At 52.0% G+C, this 25,564-nt stretch overlaps 1 protein-coding gene and 1 pseudogene across 3 annotated transcripts in view; one reads left to right on the forward strand and one right to left on the reverse strand.

The window, feature by feature from the left end:
- The window catches only part of TGFBRAP1 (transforming growth factor beta receptor associated protein 1), a 70,871-nt gene that overhangs the window by 11,724 nt on the left and 33,583 nt on the right, over positions 1–25,564 (forward strand). For both annotated transcript variants that reach the window (XM_079791878.1, XM_079791879.1), the window contains exon 2: positions 13,135–13,835. In XM_079791878.1, the coding sequence (XP_079648004.1) occupies positions 13,148–13,835 (688 nt within the window). In that variant the 5' untranslated portion in view covers positions 13,135–13,147. The remainder of the gene's footprint in view (positions 1–13,134; positions 13,836–25,564) is intronic.
- Positions 22,322–23,430, reverse strand: LOC307111518 (DNA-directed RNA polymerases I, II, and III subunit RPABC4-like; annotated as a pseudogene). The gene has a single exon. The product of its transcript is annotated as a DNA-directed RNA polymerases I, II, and III subunit RPABC4-like (transcript).

Raw genomic sequence — 25,564 nt, forward strand, 5'->3', positions numbered from 1 at the left:
CAGATCCAGGGGCCCACGACCTCACCTGGACCCAGGACCCAGCCTCACCTGGATCCAGGGGCACACGTCCTCGCCCAGACCCAGGATTCAGCTTCACCCGGACCCAGGGGCGCATAGCCTCACCCGGACCCAGGGGCACGTGGCCTCTCCCGGGCCCGGGACCCAGCCTCTCCCGGATCCAGGGGCACACGGCCTCGCCCGGACCCGGCATCCAGCTTCACCCGGACCCAGGGGCGCGTGGCCTTACCCGGACCCAGGGGCACGTGGCCTCACCCGGGCCTGGGACCCAGCCTCACCCTGACCCAGTTCCCAGCCTCACCCGGACCCAGGGACACGCGGCTTCACCCGGATCCGGGACCCAGTGGGGTTTCGTCTTCTTGATCCCATTTCCTGTTGGTCAATTCCATCTCAGCAATTCCTTCGGCCATTTTCTCAGAGCTCCAGGGCAGCCGCCGCAGAACTCATTGGGCGGCGGGCTCGGCGAAGCTCCGATGTGCCCGGTGCGCGGCGGCGGGCTGGTCCGGGTGGCTGCGTCGGCCCTTGGGTCTGCAGCGGTGGCCAGTCGCCGAGCGTGCGCACCTGGCCGCTTCCGGGGCGTTGAGATTCTTGAAGGACTCGGAGGTCAGCAAGCGCGGAGTCTCCCACCCCATGTCTCCCAGGGGCTCGTCTGTCCGTGTTCAGCAGCAAGTGGAGCCTTCCCCTCAGCCGGAGACCGCTGGGGGAACTGCGCCGAGCACGTTCCAGGCCGCCATTGTGTCGCCTGAGCCGTAGTTCTTAAAGTGTGATCTTTGGGTCACCGGCATCAGCATCATCCCGAGTACCCCTCTCTTTTATTCTAGTTGTAGAGCATCTGCTCAGCCAGCCCTCCGGTGGTTCTGGATGGTGTCTGCTCTGCTCTCCCGTCGTAGACTCAAAATTGTTGTGGTAGGCAACAATCAGGCTTCCGCTCTATGCCTCCATCTTGGTCCTCCTTTGTATAGTTAAGTCTTGATTGTTGTTGGTGTCGCTGGGAGGAATTGTCCTCCAGGCCAATTGGCCATGCGGACCCTCTGTGTCTATAAAGGAAGAGTTGCTGTGTAGGAGACACATTTATGGGCCGGGTCTTGGTGCAGCAAGGCTTTGGCGCTCACTGAGTCTGCCTCTTGAATGTGTCCCTTATGCGAGTAGTTGAAATCTGGTGTCATCTCACACCGACCACTAGATGCCCTCGTTTCTGGGTCTCCAATGGTGTGTAGGTCAGCTACTGCCTGAGGCCACTCAGCAGGAATTACAGCAATAACTGCAGTTTCCTCCTCCTGTCTGAGCGTCCCTGGAGCAGTCCGACTAGAACCACAGTTTATCTGATCAAGCTGCCATAGGGCAGGCCACCCACATGCAAAAGCCGTTGCTTGGAGCCCAGGTGGGCCTGCAAAACGTGCGGGGTGGGTCTGCAAAACGTGCGGGGCGGGTCCCAGGGCGGGGCGGGGCCTCAGGGTGCCACCAGGCCATGGCGTGGCGAACCGCACTGGCTGCAAGTCTGCTTTTTCTGCTTTCCACGTTTCTAAGCCCCCTCGTTCCGCACTCCAGCGCAGCAAACACTGATTGCTGGGCGCACCTCCGCAAGGAAGTCACTCCCACTCTCCGACACGAAGGCCAAGAGTCCAGCCTCTCCCCGCAGGCGTCTGGGGAGCTAATCTCCCCTAGGGTTGGAAAAAAAACTGCACGACCCTTCCCCCGCCACCCGCTCGACCCACGCGCCTCCGCACCTCAGCCCCTCCGAGTTCGCTCTTTCCTCTTCTCTCTTAGCTGTAAATCCACCATTCAGCCAGCTCTCCTGTGGTTCTGGGTGGCAGACGCTCCGTTCTCCAGTTGTATCCTTGAAATTGCTGTGCGCGGCGAAGTTCCTTTGTTTAACTTTGCTGCCTTCTTGGTTCTCCTCTCTCAAAATGGCTAGAGGACTTGAGTGTAAGACAGGAAGTCCTAAGAATCCTCTAAGTCGGTGTTGGCGGTCTCCGGGGCCCCCAAGGATCTCAGTGGGGAGCTGGGCCAGGTCGGTGACGCGGATGGGCCCGTCCTGCAGAAAGATGGTCTCTTCCTTCACCGAGAGCCGCTGCGCCGAGTCCGCGGCCGCCGCCACAGCAGCTGCTGCGGCGCCCACGAGCTCATGGTCCCGGCTGAGGTGCTGACTGAGAGGAGCAGCCGCCCGGCCTGGGGAGACGCGAGCAGGAGTCGCCGCGCTCACCAGTCCATCTTTTAGTTGTATTTCCGAAACTGCCATGCGGGGCAACCGATCAGCCGTTCACCTCCGCCGCCATCTTGGCTCCCCTCAAATGCTCTACAACTGTTTTCTTTTTCAGCCTAGCAAAGCCTTCCAGGTCAGTATTGGGTAGAGGACAGCATTAGTTTGCTAGGGCTGCCATAACAACCTACCGGGAACTGGGTGCCTTAAACAACAGAGATTCATTGTCTCACATTCTGGAGGGTGGAGTCTGAGGTCAGGGTGATGGGCAGTGTTGGTCCTTCTGAGGGAGAATCTGTTCCCGCCTCTCCCCTAGCTTCCGGGGCCTCAGGCATTCTGTGGCTTTACTGTCCTTCCTCTTTGTGTATCTCTCTCTGTGCCTAAATTTCCCCTTTTTATAAGGACATCAGTCATATTGGATTAGGACCCACCCTAATGACCTCATCTTAATTTGATCATGTGCAAGGACCCTATTGCCACAAAAGAACATATTCACAAGACTGGGAGTTAGGACTTCATATTTAGGGGAGCATAATTTAATCCATAACAGATGGTAATAATCTTGTTCTTTGTTTTCTGTTTTTTCTCTTTTAATTTGTAAACATGGTGTGCTAATTAATATTTCATACTTTTGAATATGAGTAAGAATGATTGATTATTTTTCTTTTTCCTACATCCTTATCTGGTTTCGATATCAAAGTTATACTTTATACTGGCTTTATGAAATGAAGTGTGATATGTTCCCTCATTTGAATTTGTTTTTCTAGACTTGGCAGTGTGCCATGGAAAGTAGTAGGGCCTCTGAAAGCCTGTGTGGCTGTTGTAAAGAACACAGAAAACATTTTTTTGAAGCTTATGGGTAATATAAAAATCTGCTGCCCAGTCCCATGTATAGCCCAGAGAACAGAATTGTTGTTGTTGAGCTGAGGCTTGGGAATCATGAAGAACCGCAGGGAAGGTGCCCCAGCGACATGTTCTTTTATCAGTGGCGACAGGTGTGGATTAAAAGGTAAAGTTTCTGGCCCTGACCAGTTTGGCTCAGTGGACAGAGCATCAGCCTGCGGACTGAAAGGTCCCAGGTTCGATTCCAGTCAAGGGCATGTACCTTGGTTGCAGGCACATCCCCAGTAGAGGGTGTGCAGGGGGCAGCTAATCGATGTTTCTCTTTCATCGATGTTTCTAACTCTCTATCTCTCTCCCTTCCCCTCTGTAAAAATCAATAAAATATATTTTTTAAAAAAAGAAAAGAAAAGGTAAAGTTTCTGTGTACATCTGTAGAAGAAAATTAGTATTTTTATATTAGCATTTTCAAAGACACTCACTTTGATTCTCATTATCACCAGTGGCAGTGTGCATACTCGCATTTGGTAGAAAGTAATTACTAATATTTTCATTTTGGACCTTAGCACATGTTGCTTTATGTTGTTACTTGATTATTTTTCTAGTCCTATTTCCTTAATGAGATTGGGAGACGCTTGGGATATGGAAGTGTTTTCTTGAATTTTATTTTGCACACTTAGAGGTGCTTGTTGCATGTGCAGAATCTTTTTTTTAAACTGTTGTCCATGAATGTACTATTTTTCAGTCTCTTTCCCTAACTAGGTATGTACTTTGAAATTTTGAGAAAAATATTAAAATGTTGATCTTTCAAATATAACCACGCTTTAAAGGTGACATTCTAACAAAAAGTTAGTTTAAACTTCAGGTCAGTTTGAGATCACACAATGAAGTGTGAATTGTACACCTTAGAGAAATTTTTAATTTTATTACCATGTTAAAACCTCTGAATTTAGCACCTAGTAAGTTGGATTTAATGATAATACAGGTTTGGCCAAAAGTTTATCTTTTATGATTCATATTTAATCTAAGTAAATTTATCACGTGAACTAGATCATAGAGAAAATTTCTCCACTGCTTAAAGGAATAAACCATTTTTTAATACCAGAATGTTACCTTGTCAGCTTTCACTTACCTCTGTGCAATTCTGTTTTGGCAGCTGTGAAGTTCATAACACAGTATTGTGGATAGTCACTGTGCTGTGCATTAGGTCTCTAGGAATTATCTCCTAGTTCCAGGTTCCTACCCTTAAACACCATCTCCCATCCCCCACTCCTCAGCTCCTGATAACCACCGTATATGTGACAACATCTTTATCCGGTCATCTGCTGATACTTGGGTAGTTTTCACGCTTTGAGATCTTATTGTAATGTTCTTTGGATATACACCCAGAAATGGAATTGCTGGGTTATGAGGTAGTTCTATTTTTAACTTTTTGAGGAACTCCGCATTGTGATCCATAGTGGCTGCCCCAATTTACATCCCCACCAACAGTGTCCAAGGGTTCCTTTACCGCTACATCCTCGCCAACATTTGTTATCTCTGGTCTTCTTGAGGATAGCTATTGTGCCAGGTGTTTTGATTTGCATTTCCCTGATAATTACTAATGTTGTGCGTGTTTTCATGTTGGCCATTTGAATGTCTTCTTTGGGAAATGTCTTCTATTTAGTTTCTCTGGCCACTTTTATTGGACTGTTTTTTTAAAAAAAATATTTTTAATAATTTTGAGAGAGAAAAGAAGGGAGAGGGAAAGAGAGAGAGAAACATCCATGTGAGAGTGAAACATCCATTGACTGCTTCCTTCACGCCCCCTACTGGGGATGTAGCCTGCAACCTGGGCACATGCCCTGACTGGGCATCAAACCCGCAACCTCTCAGTGCACAGAATGACACCCAACTAACTGAGCCATACCAGCCAGCGGGCGCCGATTGTTTGTTTTTTGTTGTTGTTATTAATTTGTATGAATTGCTTATATATCTTGTCATTAACCCCTTATCTGATGCATGGTTTGCAAGTACTTTCTTCCATTCCTAGGTTGCCTTTCATTTTGTTGATTGTTTCTTTTACTGTGCAGAGCTTTTCATTTTATTTATTTTTTAAAAATTGATTTTAGAGCGAGGAAGGGAGAGAGAGAAAAACATTGATCGGCTGCCTCACCCCCATTTCTCTCCCTCTGCCCCACACATGCACCCCAACTGGGGATCAATCCCGCACCCTGGTTTTGTGCCATGATCCAACATTAAACCCGCCGCCTTTTGGTGTATGGGATGGTGATCTAACCAACTGAGCCACACCGCCCAGGACCCTGTGCAGAGCTTTTTAGTTGGATCTAGTCCCACTTGTTGATTTTTTAAAATATTTTTTTATTGATTTCAGAGAGGAAAGGAGAGGGAGAGAGAGATAGTAACATCAATGATGAGAGAATCATTGATCGGCTGCCTCCTGCATGCCCCACCCTGGGGATGGAGCCCACAACCCGGGCATGTGCCCTGACCGGGAATACAGCCGTGACCTCTTGGTTCATAGGTCGACGCTCAACCACTGAGCCACGCCGGCCGGGCCCACTTGTTGATTTTTGCTTTTGCCGCTTGTGCTCTTGGTGTCCCATGAAAAAATCATTACCCAGGCCAACATCAAGGAGTTTCTCCCTATATCTTCTCACTATTTTATGGCATCAGGTCCCCTGGTTGTTGATTTCTTTTTTAAAAAATATATATTTTATTGATTTTTTTTTTTTTTTTTTTTTTTTTTTTTTTTTTTTTTTTTTTTTTTACAGAGAGGAAGGTAGAGGGATAGAGAGTTAGAAACATCGATGAGAGAGAAACATCGATCAGCTGCCTCCTGCACACCTCCTACTGGGGATGTGCCCGCAACCAAGGTACATGCCCTTGACCGGAATCGAACCTGGGACCCTTCAGTCCGAAGGCTGATGCTCTATCCACTGAGCCAAACCGGTTAGGGCATGATTTCCAATTTCATACCATTGTGATGGAAAAGATACTTGGTATGATTTCAGTTTTCTTAAATCCACTAGGACTTGTGTCCTATCATATGGGCTTTCCTGGAGACAGTTCCGTGTACACGTGAGAAGAGTGTGTAGTGGCTCCTGTTGGGTGGAGTGTTTTATAATGCTGAATTCATTTGATTTGGTGTATAGCTCAAGTCAGTCCACTGTTTCCTTTTTGATTTTCTGTATGGATGATCTATCCATTGCTGAAGGTAGGATATTGAAGTCCCGTATTATTATTGTTTGATCTACTTCTCCTTTTGGATTTGTTTGTGTTTGCTTATTATATTTAGGTGCTCCGATGTTGGGTGCATGTGTATTTATAATTGTCATCTTCTTGATGAATGTACCCCTCTGTCATTATATAATGACCTTTGTTGTCTACTGGTTTTGGCTGGAAGTCTGTTTTGTCTGCTATAAGCACAGCTACCCCCACTTTCTTTTGGTTTCTACTTGTATGGAATGTCTCTTTTCATCCTTTCTCTTTGAGTCTTTGTGTGTCTTTAAAACAGAAGTGTAGGCAGCTTATAGCAGGGTCTAATTTTTTAAATCTATCCAGCCACTCTGTGCCTGTTGATTGGTGAGTTCAGTCCATTTACAGAGTTTTTGATTTCTGGTGTTTTCTAACATTATTATGTTTCTAATGTTATATCTCTAATGTTAATATCTAATATTTGTGATGTTACTAATGCCAACTTACTATTTTCTGGTTGTTTTGTATTTTTATTGTTCCCTTTTCCTTCAATTTCTGCCTCCCTTTGTAAATTGGTGACTTTCCACGGTGGTATGCTCTGCATCTCCATTATTTCCTGTGCATCTGCCCTAGATTTTGGCTTTGTGGTACCACGAAGCTTACATAAGACATATCATAGATAACTGCCCATTTTAAGCTGCTGGCAAATCAACTTAGATCATCTACAAAAGCTCCACCCTTTAACTCCCCTTTTTATATTTTTTATGTCATCACTCACCTCCTTTTATACTGTGTATTCGTTAACAAGTAATAGCTGTAGTTATTTTAATACTTACTTCCTTTGACCTTTATGCTGTGTTACTGAGTTTTCTAAGTCTGACTGTATGCGCACCTCTCCCGGCGTTTTGTGTCTTTATGTACATTCTCATGTTGCTGATGAGCGTCTTTTCACTTCAGCTTGAAGAACTCCTTTCTCTCTCTCTTTTTTCCTTTTTCTTTTTAGAGAGTGGGAGGGAGAGGGAAAGATATGAGAGAGGTACATCGATTGGTTGCCTCCCACAGGAACCCTGGGCTGGGGATCCAACCTGCCACCCAGGTACATGCCCTCGACTGGAGTTAAGCCCTAACCCTTCAGTGCATAGGCCAATGCTCTAACTACCGAGCAATGCTGGCCAGGGCTCCGTTTAGCGTTTCTTGCAAGGCAGGTCCAGTGATGGTTTTGTTTGGGAAAGTCTTTACATCTTCATGTCGGAAGGATAACTTTGCCAGGTAGAGTTTTCTTGGCTGGCAATTTTTATCCTTCCACACTTCAAATATGCCTCCTCTCTCCCCTGGCTTGTAAGGTTTCTGCTGAGAAATCTGTTGATAACCTAATAGGGTTCTTTGTTTGTAGGTTATGGTGTCCCCTCCCCACCCAGCTACTTCTAGATTATTTTTGTTTTTGACAGTTTCTTATAATGTGTCTTGGAGAATTTTTTTTTAATTGAGATAATAGGGTGATCTATTAGCTTTCTGAGCTTTGATATCTAGTTGTCTTCCTGGGTTTAAGAAATTATCAGCTATTATTTCATATATATACTAGTGGCCCGGTGCACGAAATTCGTGCACATTAAAAGGGGGACCCAGAGTTAAGTCCCCGCCCACCCACATGTGCCTCAAAATCGTGTGAGACCCAGACCCGGCCGACACCCCCCCCCCCCACTCCTATTGGGCTAGATCCAGACCCGGCCAGTCCCACTCTTGTCAAGCCCTGCCGGGCAGGTGGCGTAGCCTCAGGTCCCCTGGCCTGGTGCCAGGACGGGGGTCGTGGCCTGAGGTCCCCCAGATGGGGTGGGGGATGTGCCTTGAAGTCCCCTGTCAAGCCCCGCCAGGTGGGGGACATGGCCTGAGGTCCCCTGTCAAGCCCTGCCGGGCGGGGGGCACAGCCTGAGATCCCCTGTCAAGCCCCGCTGGGTGGGGGGCACGCCCTGAGGTCCCCCAGCCTGGCACTGGGGCAGGTGGAGCAGCCTGAGGTCCCCTAGCCCAGCACCAGGACGGGAAGCGCACCTTGAGGTTCCCTGTCAAGCCCCGCCGGGCGGGGGGCGTGGCCTCAGGTCCCCTGGCCTGGTGCCAAGGCAGGAGGTGCGGCCTGAGGTCCCCCAGCCTGACACCAGGGCGGGGGGCACGGCCTGAGGTCCCCTGTCAAGCCCTGCCGGGTGGGGGGGCGTGGCCTGAGGTCCCCTGTCAAGCCCCTTAGGGGTGGAGGAGGGCGTAGCCTCAGGTCCCTGCTGATTGCTCATTAAGGCTCCTTAAGGGAACTTGGCCTCAGCTGTGGGTGCAGCTATCTTTGTGATGGAGTAATGGTCAATTAGCATATTCCCTCTTTATTAGATAGGATAATTTTTAAAAATTGATTTCAGAGAGGAAGAGAGAGAGAGATAGAAACATCAATGATGAGAGAGCATCATTGATCGACTGCCTCCTGCACGCCCCCCCAACTGGGGATTGAGCGCACAACCTGGGCATGTGCCCTGACTGGGAATTGAACCGTGACATCCTAGTTCATAGGTCGATGCTCAACCACTGAGCCATGCCGACCGGGCTCAACTATTATCTCTTTTAATATATTGCCTGCTCCTTTCTAACTCTCTTCTCCTTCTGGAATCCCATTGATCACATATGCTTTTTTCACTCTTCATTCTTTTTTCTTTGTTCTCCCCTGACTGTGTTATTTCACAATTCCTGTCCTCTAGCTCACTCACCCCATCTTCCATTTGCTCTGCAGATGCCCTCTATTGCATTTTTCATCTCACTCTGAGTTCTTGAGCTTCAGAATTTCTGTGATTTCTATCTCTTTGGTTAAAACTCTCATTTTGATCATGTATATATTTTTTGACAATTTGGTGAATTGACTCTGAGTTTTCTTGTAGCTCATTGAGCTTTGTCAAGACAGCAATTTTGAATTCTTTTTCAGCTAGGTCACAAATTCTATGCCTTTGAACTCAGTAGAGGATTGTTTTCTTTTTGCAATGACATAATTTCTTGATTTTTCATGTTCCTTGCAATTTTTCATTGCTGTTTTCACGTTTGAAGCAGCAGACACCTCCTACATCTTTGCTAGTTAGCTTCTATGGGGTATTCTGTTTGATGGCGTTATATTATCTGGGTTTTCTCCCTCTCTGGGGGTGCGCCTCCTGCATTCCTCATGTTCCCTCTTGTGACTGAGTCCTTAAGCTTTTATGGCTTCTCTGGTTCTTACAACTCGCTGGAAACCGCTCTTGTTTTCCAGAAGGTGGTGGTATAGCTCAAGTATGTGGTTTCTCCCTTGCCCGTTTTCTGCGTGGGCTCCTGTCTGCCAGCACACAGGAGCTGGCACAGAGGGCGGGGAGCGGTGGGCTTAGTGCTCAGGCGCGGGGGTGCCTCAGACTCAGGGGGAGATGCCGGGGTGTGATACGCCCCGAGGCTGGCGGTGGGCTTCCTTCCTGCTGCATCTGATTCCTTTCGTTCCCTTGGAAGTTCTCACCTGCCTCCCTCCCAGCCCTTTGTCCTCCCGGTCCTCCCAGTCACAGAGGTCCTCCCGGGCGGGCGTCCCCAGCCTCTCCCTGCACAGCTGGGTAGCCGGGCACTCACTCACCGCCGTCCTTTCCTCCGGCAGAGGTGGCCACAGCGGGAGGTCAGCGGGCACTGTTTCCCGGGTGGTGCGTGCTGGGAAGTTTCCCTTACCGCTGCCTCTGCTGTCGCCAAGCTCCGTTTTGTTCTGTTTTGCTCTAGTGCAGTGGTTCCCCACCTGTTTTTGTCCAGGCCCCACCTAAGCACTCTAAAATCCTGATGCCCCCCGCCCCCCGCCCTGGGACATGCAATTCTTATTTAAAAAGTGGACTCCTTTTCACATGGAGGAAGCCTCAGAGGCCATTAACTTGGTCTAAACAAGCTTCCAAAGATTCTGGCATCCATGAAAGAGAAAAATAAAAGAACAAAAGGACAATTGAAGTTCTGAGGAAGAAATCACTGAGAGATTGTTAATAATAATAATATGAAATCATATGAAAAAATAACAAATAAAGTTTCAAAACATAATAGAGAACTGAAATGCATAAATATGTCACTATATATATTTATATACTATATATGAGACATGCAAAAAATTCACTGTTAATAACTCATTCTCGAATTGCCTCCCTTAAAAGTCAAATTGCCCCTGTGTGGGGCGTGTGCCCCTTTGGGGACCACTGCTCTAGTAGTGGACCGGAATCTCCCTGCAGGACGTCAGGACGCGTGCAGATCCTCCCTTGTCTGTATGTCCGCCAGGTCGGCACTGGCTTTCTCCAGGTTTTCGTTCCAGCCGTGGGGAGAGGGATGGGGCAGGCCTGCGGTGCCGAGTTTTGTCTGCCTGTCACTGCGTGTCTGGGTGGGTGACCCTCCCCAAGGCCCCACAGCACCCACAGGGGAGCTTTTATTTGTGGACGGATGTCTAATTTGTTGTTTAAAAAGGGCAAAAAGGAACGTCTTACTCTACTGTGTTATTGGCAGCATTCTCCTTCTGCTTTTTATAAATTACCATTTAATTATTAAAGCAGGTCCCTTATTTAAAGGCCTATAGTAGGACACTTATTTTTAGTAAGACTTGAGTCACTGATTACCAGGTAATGAAACAATATTGCGTGTCTTTTTAAACATTATAGAATTTTGACTTTTTAATAAACTGAAGCTCTTTTTAACAACTCTCTCCTCCTTTCCTTTGCTGTCCACCCCAGTATTTAGGCTAAATACGAGGTGTTTGATTGTTTTCCATATACATTTGGCCCTTGAGCAACGCGGGGTTGAACTGTGCAGGTCCACTTATACGTGGATTTTTTCTCAGGTGACCCACTCGGTTCACTGGCCTGTGCCGTTCAAACCTGTGTTGTTCAAGGACCAGCTGGCGGCTGGGAATCCGCACGTGCAGAGGGCACTTTAACTTCTATGTGGATTTTCAACTGCGTGGGGGGTGGGCACCCCGAATCCCATGTTGTTCGAGGGCCAAGCTGTATTCTTTACAGCAAACGTCTTTTGTTTACCTCTTATGCTAGGTAAAGGTAGAGACTAGAAGTATGGACAATATGCTTGGGAAGTAAAATAGCGGAGTGGGAGTCTGAGTCCCGGAAGCCTGCGTCTCTGTTCCTGCTGCGAAGCGGGCCACAGATTTCATTTCCCAGCCGGGGAGTGGCCGCCCACCCCCTCCGCCCATCACGGAAGGAAGAACCATCCTGGGTTACTTGACTTTCACAGACTTCGGTGTTTCAAAGTTTACATTTCAGTGTGTCTGTCATTCATTAGGGTTTCAATGGAAACAGCCGTGTCTAGGGTGGGTTTTGGTGATTCTGCGTGGTCATGGCACATAGGCGGTGGTGTGTAAACTTGCCAGATCAAAAGCCCTCTTCCCCAGCCCTAGGCTTTCCCGGGGGCCCTGGGGGTTGTGCAGCCCAGAGAGATGGATGGACGGATGACGGATTCCTTCTGAGCGTTTTCCCCAGCGCCGTGAGGATGAGCTCCTGTAAATGAAATGACTACATTCTAGCCTGTCTGTCAGGGGGACTCCGGTCGCCAGCTCAGGGCCGTGGACAGCATCGCCCGTCTCTTGGAGCCCGGCCTGGGAGTTAAAAGGAGAGTGCGCCGGGGCCCGGAGAGACCCACGGGACCTTTCAGTGAGAGCTTAGTGGGTCGGCTTACTCCTCAAAGAATCATATGAAGTAGGCGCCATCATGACTCCCATTCACAGATGAGGGCACTGAGGCAGGTAGAAGCCAGTGAGCTCGCCCAGGTCACCTAGCTACCAAGCGACAGGCAGGGATAGGGAGGAACTGAGGTGCCAGTGAATCCTTACCCCAGACCTGGGCACCCTGTGGCGCACAGCGGGGAACCGGAGGCTCCCTGTGTGTAGCTGTCGCCGCCCCAGTGGGCAGGGGGTAAGGAATTGTAGCATTCTCAAATCTTTGAGCTGATTCCTACCCTTCCCCGATGCATACATCTTTCTCGAACACTTCCAAGGACTCGTCCAGCCTTTGCAAGGTGATTAAGGAAGTTAGTTTCTCAGGAGGCACCCGGTTGGGGCAGCTTGCAGTGGCAGACAGTTCTCGAAGCCTCCCGCTCAGTCCCCCGCAGTCCTCGGAGCGTGGCTCCCTCTCCCGCGTGAGGGTGGCAGGGACGGAGATCAGGGACAGGCCGCCTGGCCGCTTCGTGGCCTCTGCCTCCGTGCAGCTTAAACGCCAGCCCTTCGGAGGGAGAAGAGGAAGCCAGGCGAGCGTGGGCAGCCTGTCCTCAGTGGGAGGGACCGTTACCTGCCAGGCCCCCCAAGAGATGCGGGCATGTGCCCCGTCTTTCCTCCACACGGACACACTCACTCTGGGGGCCAGCTGTGGTGCTGGGACACGTGCACCCTCATAGGGAAGAATCCAAGGAAGCGAGTGTGGCTCCTGCCCAGGGTTCCTGACAAGGTCCAGGGGGCAGGGTTTGGCCACACCGTGTAGTGCGCCCCGCCATTCACTACATGCCGAACTCAGGGCAAGACCGTGAGGGTTGTTTCCGCCTTTTCCACACAGTTTCATGTTGTCTGTGGGGAGTACGTGTGCTTGCCTTCTGCCCACAGGTGTGTCTCCTCTGCAGCACGAGGAGCCCACAGGGGCCGCGGCATCCCTCCCCCTCTTCTGGGTGAGCGCCCGCTCTCCTGCCGGCCTCGCCGTTGGCCTGGGGGAGGAGGCGAGTGGGAAACCTTTCGCCTTCAGTGTTCGAACAGTGTTGAATGCCGTGCTTTCCTTTCCCTGACGTTGTAACTGAGGAGTCAGTGTCTGTTTATTGTGACCGGAAATGGCTCTGCTCACTCCTCCTTCGGTAAGCACTGTTTTCCTGTCCTCTCCCTGCAGACCAGCAGCGGGCATGATGAGCACCAAGGCCTTCACGCTGGTCTCTGCCGTGGAGCGGGAGCTGCTGATGGGCGACAAGGAGCGCGTCAACATCGAGTGCGTGGAGTGCTGCGGCCAGAACCTCTACGTGGGCACCAACGACTGCTCCATCTACCACTTCCTGCTGGAGGAGCAGAGCCTGCCTGCCGGCACGGCCACGTTCACGGCCACCAAGCAGCTGCACAGACACCTGGGCCTCAGGAAGCCCGTGAGCGAGCTGCGCGCCGCCTCGGCCCTGCACAGGCTGCTGGTGCTCTGCGACTGCTCCATCAGCCTGGTCCACATGCTGAGCCTGGAGCCCGTCCCCTCGGGGGCCCGCATCAAGGGGGCCGTGGCGCTGGCCTTGAACGAGAACCCGGTGAGCGGGGACCCGTTTTGTGTGGAGGTCTGCATCATCTCTGTGAAACGCAGAACCATCCAGGTGTTCATGGTGTACGAGGACCGGGTCCAGATCGTCAGGGAGGTGTCCACGCCGGAGCAGCCCCTGGCGGTGGCGGTGGACGGCCACTTCCTGTGCCTGGCTCTGACCACGCAGTACATCATCCTGAACTACAGCACGGGCGCCGCCCAGGACCTGTTCCCCTACTGCGGCGAGGAGAAGCGCCCCATCGTCAAGCGGATAGGGAGGCAGGAGTTCCTCCTGGCCGGCCCGGGAGGACTGGGTGAGCTCCGCGCCGTCGCCCCCGCCACCTTCGCCTCCCATCTGCCCGTTCTCTCCAGTTACCTCCACCACTTCATGCTGCGATTAGCGTGGTCACATAACCAGTGTCTTTTAAATTATTTTTCAATTCCAGTTCACATTCAGTATTACTTTGTCTTAGTTTCAGGTGTACAGCATCGCAGTTAGACAGCCATGTACTTTACAAAGTGGACCCTGGTATTCACACACTCACCTGGCACCGTACATAGTTATTATAATACTAGAGGCCCGGTGCATGAATTCGTGCACCAGGGGTCCCTCGGCCTGGCCTGCGGGATCAGGCCCAAACTGGCTCTCCAACACCCCTCGAGGGGTCCTGGATTGCAAGAGGGTGCAGGTCAGGCAGAGGGACCCCACCAGTGCATGATTGGGTCTGGGGAGGGACCCGGGAGGTTGGCCAGCCAGGGAGGGGCCGTGGGAGGGCTCCAGGGCGTGTCTGGCCCGACTTGCTCAGTCCCGATTGGCAGGACCCCAGCAGCAAGCTAGCCCCCCAGCTCAAGCTAACCTCCTGGTTGGAGCGTCTGCCCCCTGGTGGTCAGTGCATGTCATAACAATTGGTCGACCAGACACTTAGTATATTAGGCTTTTATTATATGGGATTATTGACTGTTTTCCCTGTGCTGTGCCTTACATCCTGTGACTAATTTCTAACTGCCAATCTGTACTTCTCAATCCCTTCACCTTTTTCATCAAGTCCCCCAGCCCCCCTCCCCTCTGACAACACGCAGTCTGCCTCTGTATCTGTGAGTCTGTGTCTGTTTTATTTGTTCTCTAGTTTTATTTTGTGTTGACATGGAGCCAGATTTGCTCTGGGGAGAAGATTCCTTTAAGTAAATAACTAAAATAAAAGTCCATAGCCTTTCGGGTAAGATTTCCTGTAGTGCCTGGGGGTGTCAGTGGATTGTTTTTGCTCTTCATTCTCAAAAGGATTTGAGTAGCTCACCGATAGGTCTTTTCAGATGCAGAGACCTCAGTGTTACTGACATAATTTTCTCTTAATTGACTGAGATTTCATCCCAGCAAGAAGGATCTAGTAGCCAGCGCCTTGAGAGGGCTGTGGGTTTTGTATGATCTTCCTAATTCTCTGCCTGCCATGCTGAAGTTAAGAATCAGAGCTACCGATTTCACTGGCAACCTGTGATGTTGACTTCGGCAGTGCGTGCTCCCTCAGGGTGTGGGCAGGTATGTGAGGTGCAGGTGTGGGTGGCTCCCTCAGGGTGTGGGCAGGTGTGTGAGGTGCAGGTGTGGGTGGCTCCCTCAGGGTGTGGGCAGGTATGTGAGGTGCAGGTGTGGGTGGCTCCCTCAGGGTGTGGGCAGGTGTGTGAGGTGCAGGTGTGGGTGGCTCCCTCAGGGTGTGGGCAGGTGTGTGAGGTGCAGGTGTGGGTGGTTCCCTCAGGGTGTGGGCAAGTGTGTGAGGTGCAGGTGTGGGTGGTTCCCTCAGGGTGTGGGCAGGTGTGTGAGGTGCAGGTGTGGGTGTCTCCCTCAGGGTGTGGGCAGGTGTGTGAGGTGCAGGTGTGGGTGGTTCCCCCAGGGTGTGGGCAGGTATGTGAGGTGCAGGTGTGGGTGGTTCCCTCAGGGTGTGGGCAGGTGTGTGAGGTGCAGGTGTGGGTGGTTCCCTCAGGGTGTGGGCAGGTGTGTGAGGTGCAGGTGTGGGTGTCTCCCTCAGGGTGTGGGCAGGTGTGTGAGGTGCAGGTGTGGGTGGTTCCCTCAGGGTGTGGGCAGGTGTGTGAGGTGCAGGTGTGGGTGTCTCCCTCAGGGTGTGGGCAGGTGTGTGAGGTGCAGGTGTGCGTGCTCCCTCAGGGTGTGGGCAGGTGTGTGAGGTGCAGGTGTGGGTGGTTCCCTCAGGGTGTGGGCAGGTATGTGAGGTGCAGGTGTGGGTGGTTCCCTCAGGGTGTGGGCAAGTGTGTGAGGTGCAGGTGTGGGTGGTTCCCTCAGGGTGTGGGCAGGTGTGTGAGGTGCAGGTGTGGGTGTCTCCCTCAGGGTGTGGGCAGGTGTGTGAGGTGCAGGTGTGGGTGTCTCCCTCAGGGTGTGGGCAGGTGTGTGAGGTGCAGGTGTGGGTGGCTCCCTCAGGGTGTGCACAGTCTGTGGTGCTGGGGCTCTGTGATGTGCACGCACGTGTGTGGAAGTGTGTCCATGTTCAGTTTCCAGTTTGTGTGAGTCAGGTTCATGCCAGGCCTCAACATTACAACATCTGTTCAGTTTCTCTTGTCTTTAGGTTCCCTCATCCTTCTCTTTTATTTTTCTTTAATTTTCGGTTGTAAAAGCTGGATCTTTTCCGTTGCATATTGTTGAATAGGCTGACCTTTGTGTCTCCTGCAAACTGGGAGCAGGAGAGGTTGGGCCAGATTCAAGTGTCGTTTTTTGTTAGTTTCTGAGGAGAGGCAAGACTTATTCATAGGCAGGGGACTTCTGTCAGGGTTACACACTTTCTTGTGATTGCGTCTGTGTTGTTACTAGTTATTGGTGAGTATTGCCTATATATTTTTTAAAACAATATATTTCTTTATTGATTTCAGAGAGGAAGGGAGAGGGAGGGAGAGATAGAAACATCAATGATGAGAGAGAATCATTGATCGGCTGCCTCCTGCAGGCCCCCCACTGGGGATCGAGCCTGCAATCTGGGCATCTGCCCTTGGCTGGAATGAATCTGGGACCCTTCAGTCTGCAGGCTGACGCTCTGTCCACTGAGCCACACTGGCTAGGGCCTGCCTACATTTTTAAATCTACAAACTAGCGGCAACATTCTGTCTGTCCCTCCTTCATGTATGAACTGTAGTTCCTTGAGGAAGAGAAATGCCTCTATTTGGGCAGGAGGAGGTTTTCAATAAGATGATCCCCCTGTCTTCCAGAAGTGACTTTTTAACATTATAATTATGAACCGCGGATTTTAATATATACAGTGTATTAGCAGCCATCTGTACGTGGTGGGAGTTTATTCAGGTTGAAGGATAAGTCCCTTCCCATGGCCCTGCACTTGGATAGCTTCCTCGCCTTTGGGGATGGCAAGGTGCTCAAGTGCACCTGGCACATTTCCTGCCCTGGATCCGGTTTCCATGTCGCCAAGGAGCGCCGCAGTTTGGAGACCATAGTCTGGTGCCGAGGAGCTTGCTGGCCATTGTTTCTAGGCCTCTTCAGTACACAGAGCTTGGAAGTTTGTTTTTAAATTTTATTTTATTGATTTGAAAGAGAGGAAGGGAGATAGAAACATCAATGTGAGAGATAAACATCCATCGGTTGCCTCCCATGTGTGCCTGAATCAAACCCTGTTGTATGGATGATGCTCCAATCAGCCGAGCCACCGGCTGGGGCAGAAGTTTGCATTGTTCAGAGATGGAATCCAGGATGAGATCCTATTGATAGAACCAGGTCAGGGCTGCAGGGCACTGACCGTATCTACCTGTGCCCCCGCATCTCCTTCCAGCCACGCCGCAAACCTCCCTAGCCGGCCACCCGGCACACTGTTCCTTTGCTTTGCCCCACAGCACCCAGGACAGAACAATAATACCCACTGCGGTTCCCACGTGTGGTTACTGAGAACAGTCTGTTGTTCGGGCGGGTACGGGAACGTCCAGACACCTCACTGTGTGTTCAGGTCACTGGAGCAGTGCCCTGCCATGTGCTTATGCCACCACCTGGACATACAGTTAGATTAACTTGTTTCATTTTACTTTTGATTTTTAGAAATTGCTTTATTTTATATTTTGTTATGTAAATATTTAAAGGGTTCCAAGTCAGATCGATACAATAAGGTAAATTCAAAGAGCTCATGTCCTGACTCCTTCCCCCAAAGGTTTTATGGTTTATCCTTTCACTTTTAAACAAAAATATAAACAAATATGTGACTATTTTTATCTCTTTCTTCCTTGGCTTTTTACTGAACAACGTGTTAGGAGCCCACTTGGTAGGTTAATCCATGTTCCTCGTTGCTTCTGCATGCTGCCCTGTGGTGTGGCCGTCCCAGTTTGTCAGTCTGCCCCCTGCTGGTGGCCATTGGGGTTTTCTCCAGTGCTGTGGTATTAAGGAGGGCTCACCTTGTACTTTCCCCTTGTACCCGCGGGAGAGCTTTCTAGAGGCGGGACTGCTGCGTCAGAGGGAAGAACACCGGCTAGGTGTTCCAGGCGCCTTGTCCGATGGGGGCTGTCTCTGCTTCTCCCCAGCCCTTCATTTTAGTGTTCTTTATAATTAGGGATGGAATCCAGGATGAGGTCATATTGATAGAACCAGGTCAGGCCTGCAGGACACTGACCGTCTCTACCTGTGCACCTGCATCTCCTCGTCTAGGTTATGGACAAATTCATCCATATTCTCTGCTAATAATTTTATGGTTTCATTTCTCACAGTAAAGAATATAAGGAATGGATCCATTTTATCCTTTTCTACACTCTGTTCATTATCCCAACAAACTGGTTAAAGAGTCCATTTTTCCTCACTGGTTTCGGTGGCTGCCTTCAGCGTCCACTACATTTCCTTCCGTCATTGGGTCTGTCTCGATTTCCCTTTTGTTCTATCAGGCGGTCTATTCATGAGCCAATACCTGTTTTAGTTACAGACACTTTATAGTGAACACATTGGATCGCAATATCTTTTTGCTGGTTTTAGTGTTAGGATTGACGGGAAATGGTAATTGTTATTGGGGATGCATTTTTTCCTCAAGCTTACTTTGTCTCAACTACATAGACATCATGCAAAATGAACCAGCCTTCTTACTTGTTGTTTTGCTTATAATTGGTACTATTATAAGCAAATTGGACGATCACTTGTAAGCTCTCCCATGCATTTCTTACGTACAAGTTCTGTATACAGCATAGTCACCACCATCATGAATGGCTTCAGAGATTACTAAGTTCAAACAAATCACTATAACAAATGCAAATCCACTTTTAACATTTGAAAGCTATGCATTCATTTGCCTTTCTTCTGAAGATAACATGTGTCCACTCCTGTATCATAAGAAATTGCTCTTCACTTTTTTGGTCTTAATTTAAATTGACCTCCGTAAATTTTATTAATTTAAAATTTTAACCAATATTTTGCTGAAAATTTGATAATAAACTTTATTTTTTAAAATTAATTAATTAATTTACTTATTTATTTTTAGAGAGAGGTAGTGAGAAAGAGAGAAACATCAATTTGTTGTTTCACTTATTTATGCATTCATTGGTTGATTCTTGTATGAGCCCTGACCAGGGATTGAACCTGAAACCTTTGGCATATCGGGATGATGTTCCAACCAACTGAGCTATGTAGTCCCAAGGATTCTGCTGAAATAACTGTGTTCGGTAGAGCACAGCTCTCAGGGGAATATGGGCACGGAGACCTCCCCCAGCCCTCACGTGCAGTGCAGTGCGGAGGCACTAGCACGAATGTTCTCGAAAAGGGCAGAAACCAGAGGTGACTATTAGTTCTATCTTTTGATAATGCTTGTTGAGAATGCAAATAACCCCCGTGGCTGCCCCCGCAGGCAGATAGGGGTCCAGCGATACTCAGGGTGCACAAGCGAAGGCCGTGGTTTTACAGGCGTTCCCACACGCTGCCACATTGGCACGCCTTACAGTATGGAAACAGGATGTCCCTGTTCACAGGTGCACAGGTGGCTGGCACGTGTCACCACAGCGCCGTTTCCCAGCGGGTCTGGCTCCCTGTGCTGGACCTGGACCCCGATTGCCGGCCGTGACTGCGCTGCCCTTGCCTCTCGGGAGTGTGCGCCGCTGTTTGTGCCGAGGCCTTTGTTCTGTGCCTCTGGTTTCTGCCCTTTTCATTTCGAGAACGTTCATGCTCGGGTCTCCCCACTGCACGTGAGGGCTGGGCGAGGGCTCCGTGCCCATATCCCCCTGAGAGCCGTGCTCTGCAGAGCACAGCTATTTCAGCAGAACCCTTGGGATTCCCGCTCTCCCAGGCGCCTGGGTGAAGGCGGGGTCACGGCTGGTGCCCGCTGGGCTCTCTGGCGGCTGGTTCTGACCGCATGGAGAACTCAAGTTCGCGCACCTGATTCGCTCCTCCAAAGCTCAGCCTTAATTTCAGGTCCTTTATGCTCCAGGAGCTGTGCACCGTGCTCTCCCCTTCAGGATTTTTAGTGCGTTGTGAGTACTTTGGTCATTTTAATTCACCCGACTTGGTTGGGTATATTCAGACCTGAGTTACAGCCTCTCTCCCACTGGCAAACCTTGGGATGCCCAGCCCGCCCCCAGCTGTGCGCGTGGTCCCCGCTCTGGAGCCTGCCCAGACCCCTTACACCTTTTGTTCGATCTTACCCCTTCCCTGAGCACCTCCGGGCGTCTTCCTCGTTTCTATGGACTCCTGACCTCTTACCCTTCGGAAGAAGTGGGAGCAGGAGGCCCTCCGTGGTGTGCCGCCCAGAAACGTGTCTCCCGCGTGGTCTGTGTCTGTCCTGGCGCTTGGTGTGCTCCGTGGAACCATGTGTCCCCGAGAAAGCACTTGAACCCCATGTCCTCCCCTCGCAGAAGTCTCTCAAGTTCTATGAAGTGCAAACCTGGCCTCCCAGCTGCCCTGCTCCGATTCCCGTCGTGTTGGTGGCTCCGCCCAGCCCTGCAGTCCCGAGGCTGTCTGCCCCTCCGAGTCCGGTGGCAGCTCCTTGGAAGGGAGCCTGCTCTTTGCGCACCTAGCCTCCTCCTGCTGCAGGCAGCTGCCGGCCTCCTAGCCTCCTCCTGCGGCAGGCAGCTGCCGGCCTCCTAGCCTCCTCCTGCTGCAGGCAGCTGCCGGCCTCCTAGCCTCCTCCTGCGGCAGGCAGCTGCCGGCCTCCTAGCCTCCTCCTGCTGCAGGCAGCTGCCGGCCTCCTAGCCTCCTCCTGCGCAGGCAGCTGCCGGCCTCCTAGCCTCCTCCTGCGCAGGCAGCTGCCGGCCTCCTAGCCTCCTCCTGCGGCAGGCAGCTGCCGGCCTCCTAGCCTCCTCCTGCTGCAGGCAGCTGCCGGCCTCCTAGCCTCCTCCTGCGGCAGGCAGCTGCCGGCCTCCTAGCCTCCTCCTGCGGCAGGCAGCTGCCGGCCTCCTAGCCTCCTCCTGCTGCAGGCAGCTGCCGGCCTCCTAGCCTCCTCCTGCGGCAGGCAGCTGCCGGCCTCCTAGCCTCCTCCTGCTGCAGGCAGCTGCCGGCCTCCTAGCCTCCTCCTGCGCAGGCAGCTGCCGGCCTCCTAGCCTCCTCCTGCGCAGGCAGCTGCCGGCCTCCTAGCCTCCTCCTGCGCAGGCAGCTGCCGGCCTCCTAGCCTCCTCCTGCGCAGGCAGCTGCCGGCCTCCTAGCCTCCTCCTGCGGCAGGCAGCTGCCGGCCTCCTAGCCTCCTCCTGCGGCAGGCAGCTGCTGGCCTCCTAGCCTCCTCCTGCGCAGGCAGCTGCCGGCCTCCGGGTCTGGGTCTCCCTCCTCCGTGCAGCCTCCCCCGCAGGTGGTTTCTCGAAAGCCCTGGGACCTGTGCCCATTTCAGGCTGCACTCCTCCGCCCCACCCACGCCTCGCTCTCCCACACTCTGCACCTCGTGAAGGGTTTGCCCTGTTCTGGGAGCCACTCCTGTGCGGGGGGCACACTCCCCTCTCCCCGGCCTCCCTGTGACCTCCTGCTGCTTCATGCCGGAGCCACCCACTCCACTCACCCCGGTTCGTCCTCCCTGTGCAGCCTGTCTGACCACAGCTCGCCCTGGACTCCACCTCCTTTCTCTGCCAGGTGGTTGCCTCTGCAGTAACTGTTCAGGTACTTCCTGAGCCCCTCCGGCGCTGCGAGTCCCTTGGTTGTGTCTCAGTGTTTGTCTCTCCGTGTCTAACTCAGTGCTGGACACACAGCAAGGACCTAGCAAGTGTTGAATTTAGGTTGATACTCAACATGCTCATTTATAATTTTTCTTTTTGTAGGTCTTCATTTAATAAATGAGCTTTCCTTTCTGTTTGTGATGAGTTCACCCAGAGTCCTACTCTGTTTGGTGTATGATACTCAATTTTATGCTCTTATTAAAAATGCCACGGTGGCCATCCATGTACTTACCGGTTGGTGATAGATTGAAGGCAGAATTACGGAACTGATTGTAGGTTTATGGTCAGTTTTGATAGAAAACACCAAATTATCCTCCCAAACGTTTCTTTATGCCATACTAACACAGTCTATAACCTTCAGCCAATCTAATGGGTAAAACTTGCTTTTTTCTTTACATTTGTGTTCCCCTGGTTACTAATGAGCATGGACTCTATTCATGAGTTTATTGGTCATTTGCGTTTTGTCTTCTGTGACTTACTGATTCATATCCTTTGTTTTTCTATTGAGTTTAGTCTTTTTCATAATGATGGTTAGAGACTTACAGGGTCAAAGGGAAATACTTAAGGTGAAAGAATGGTTCATGTTAGGCAGTTGTAACTTTGGTGGGCGGTGCACACGTGTTCTCTCTCTCTCTCTCTCTCTCTCTCTCTCTCTCTCTCTCTCTCTCAAAAAGCTTATTGTTCTGTCATCCTGACAGTTTCAGTTGGTGTGTGAACAAAAAACAATCTTTATGTATACTATGAGTAGATACCTAAATACAATATGGTTTTTTAAATGAAATCATGTGTATATAGTTGTATTTATAAAGATCAGTATACTCATCAAAAACTCTACAACAATAACAGCAAATCCAAATGCAAACGAAGATATTCTTCTGAATTCTGTTTCATCGAGCATCAAAAACCACCAATTTTTTAATCCTTTTTTTTGTACATTATTCTGTATCCACATTCTTTGCATCTGATTGGATCCCTGGATTTTATTTCATTTTCTGCGTGGCATTCTCCACAGATATGTATCATTGGCTGCTGCTTTGGGGGTGGGACGTCCTTCCTGGTGCCCATTGTTAATCCTTAGCACCAACACACTCCTCTCGCTGCGATTCTAAACATACTGCAGCATGTTGTCGTATGCAGTCCACTTCCCCTGAGGATATTTTCCCATTGATTTTTAGAGAGAGTGGAAGAGAGAGGGAGAGACAGAGAGAAACATCGATGTGAGAGAAACGCATGGATTGGCTGCCTCCTGCACGCACCCCCAACAGGGCCGGGGAGGAGCCTGCAACCGAGGTACATGCCCATGATCGAGCTGAACCTGGGACCCTTAGGTCCCTAGGACGATGCTCTATCCACTGAGCCAAATCAGCTAGGGCTACCACAGTTTTCTTATCCACTCATCTGCTGATGGGCACTTAGGCTGTTTCCAAATCTTAGCTATTGTAAATTGTGCTGCTTTGAACATAGGGGTGCATATATCCTTTCTAATTGGTGTTTCTGATTTCTTGGGATATATTCCTAGAAGTGGGATTACTGGGTAAAATGGGAGTTCCATTTTTAGTTTTTTGAGGAAACTCCATACTGTTCTCCACAGTGACTGCACCAGTCTGCATTCCCACCAGCAGTGCACGCGGGTTCTTTTTTCTACGCATCTTCGCCAGCACTTGTCATTTGTTGATTTGTTGATGGTAGTCATTCGGACAAGTGTGAGACGGTACCTCATTGTTGTTTTGATTTGCATCTCTCAATGATTACTGACTTTGAGTATTTTTTCATATGCCTCTTGGCCTTGTGTATGTCCCCTTTCTAAAAGTGTCTATTTAGGTCCTTTGCCCATTTTTTTTTTTTTAAATTTCTTTATTGATTAAGGTGTCACATATTTGTCCTCATCCCCCCATTCCCATCCCACACCCCTCCCCATGGATGCCCCAACCCCCTGTTGAACTTAACCATTGGTTAGGCTCTTATGCATGCACACAAGACCTTTGGTTGATCTCTCCCTTCTCCCCCCACCCTCCCCTATCCTCCCTCTGAGGCCCGATAGTCCGATCGGTGCCTCCTTGTTTCTGGTTCTGTTCTTGTTCATCAGTCCATGTTGTTCATCATTTCCCCTAGATGAGCGAAATCATGTGTCACTAGAGATGTACTTATAAGAATTGAATGTGCGACGGGCAATAATAGTTATGCTGACAGGCAAAAAATCAGTCTGTAGTGAGTTTCTTTCTGGATCAACAGTTCTTTTGAGACCCAATATCAATGTCCACCAGTTCCTTATGAGTACATGTCGGCACTGACCCCTCAGCTCTGGATGGTGGACAAATGGTGATAATGCAGGTCCGACTCCCTCTGGTTTGGTCTCGGCCGGACCCAGGGGGGGCACGGCTTCACCCGGACCCGGGACCCAGGCTCACCCAGATCCAGGGGCCCGCGGCCTCACCCGGACCCGGGAACCAGGCTCACCCGGATCCAGAGGCCCGCGGCCTCACCCGACCCGGGACCCAGGCTCACCCGGGTCCAGGGGCCCGCGGCCTCACCCGGACCCGGGACCCAGGCTCACCCGGGTCCAGGGGCCCGCGGCCTCACCCGGACCCGGGACCCAGGCTCACCCGGGTCCTGGGGCCCGCGGCCTCACCCGGACCCGGGACCCAGGCTCACCCGGGTCCTGGGGCCCGCGGCCTCACCCGGACCCGGGGCCAGGCTCACCCGGGTCCAGGGGCCCGCGGCCTCACCCGGACCCGGGGCCAGGCTCACCCGGATCCAGGGGCCCGCGGCCTCACCCGGACCCGGGGCCCAGGCTCACCCGGATCCAGGGGCCCGCGGCCTCACCCGGACCCGGGGCCCGCGGCCTCACCCGGACCCGGGGCCCAGGCTCACCCGGATCCAGGGGCCCGCGGCCTCACCCGGACCCGGGGCCCGCGGCCTCGCCCGGACCCGGGGCCCAGGCTCACCCGGATCCAGGGGCCCGCGGCCTCGCCCGGACCCGGGGCCCAGGCTCACCCGGATCCAGGGGCCCGCGGCCTCGCCCGGACCCGGGGCCCAGGCTCACCCGGATCCAGGGGCCCGCGGCCTCGCCCGGACCCGGGGCCCAGGCTCACCCGGATCCAGGGGCCCGCGGCCTCGCCCGGACCCGGGGCCCAGGCTCACCCGGATCCAGGGGCCCGCGGCCTCGCCCGGACCCGGGGCCCAGGCTCACCCGGATCCAGGGGCCCGCGGCCTCGCCCGGACCCGGGGCCCAGGCTCACCCGGATCCAGGGGCCCGCGGCCTCGCCCGGACCCGGGGCCCAGGCTAACCCGGATCCAGGGGTCCACGGCCTCGCCCGGACCCGGGACCCTGACTCACCCTGACCCAGTTCCCAGCCTCGCCCGGACCCGGGACCCAGACTCACCCTGACCCAGTTCCCAGCCTCACCCGTACCCAGGGGCGCGCAGCTTCACCCGGATCCGGGACCCAGCGGGGTTTCGTCTTCTTGATCCCATTTCCTGTTGGTCAATTCCATCTCAGTAATTCCTTCGGCCATTTTCTCAGAGCTCCAGGGCAGCCGCCGCAGAACTCGTTGGGCGGCGGGCTCGGCGAAGCTCCGGTGTGCCCGGTGCGCGGCAGCGGGCTGGTCCGGGGTGGCTGCGTCGGCCCTTGGGTCTGCAGCGGTGGCCAGTCACCGAGCGTGCGCACCTGGCCGCTTCCGGGGCGTTGAGATTCTTGAAGGACTCGGAGGTCAGCAAGCGCGGAGTCTCCCACCCCATGTCTCCCAGGGGCTCGTCTGTCCGTGCTTGGCAGCGAGTGGGGCCTTCCCCTCAGCCGGAGACCGCCGGGGGAACTGCGCCGAGCACATTCCAGGCCGCCACTGTGTCGTCTGAGCCGTAGTTCTTAAAGTGTGATCTTTGGGTCGCCGGCATCAGCATCATCCCGAGTACCCCTCTCTTTTATTCTAGTTGTAGAGCATCTGCTCAG

This window comes from Cnephaeus nilssonii, assembly GCF_951640355.1.
Source record: "Cnephaeus nilssonii genome assembly, chromosome: 15".
NCBI classification, from domain to species: domain Eukaryota; kingdom Metazoa; phylum Chordata; class Mammalia; order Chiroptera; family Vespertilionidae; genus Cnephaeus; species Cnephaeus nilssonii.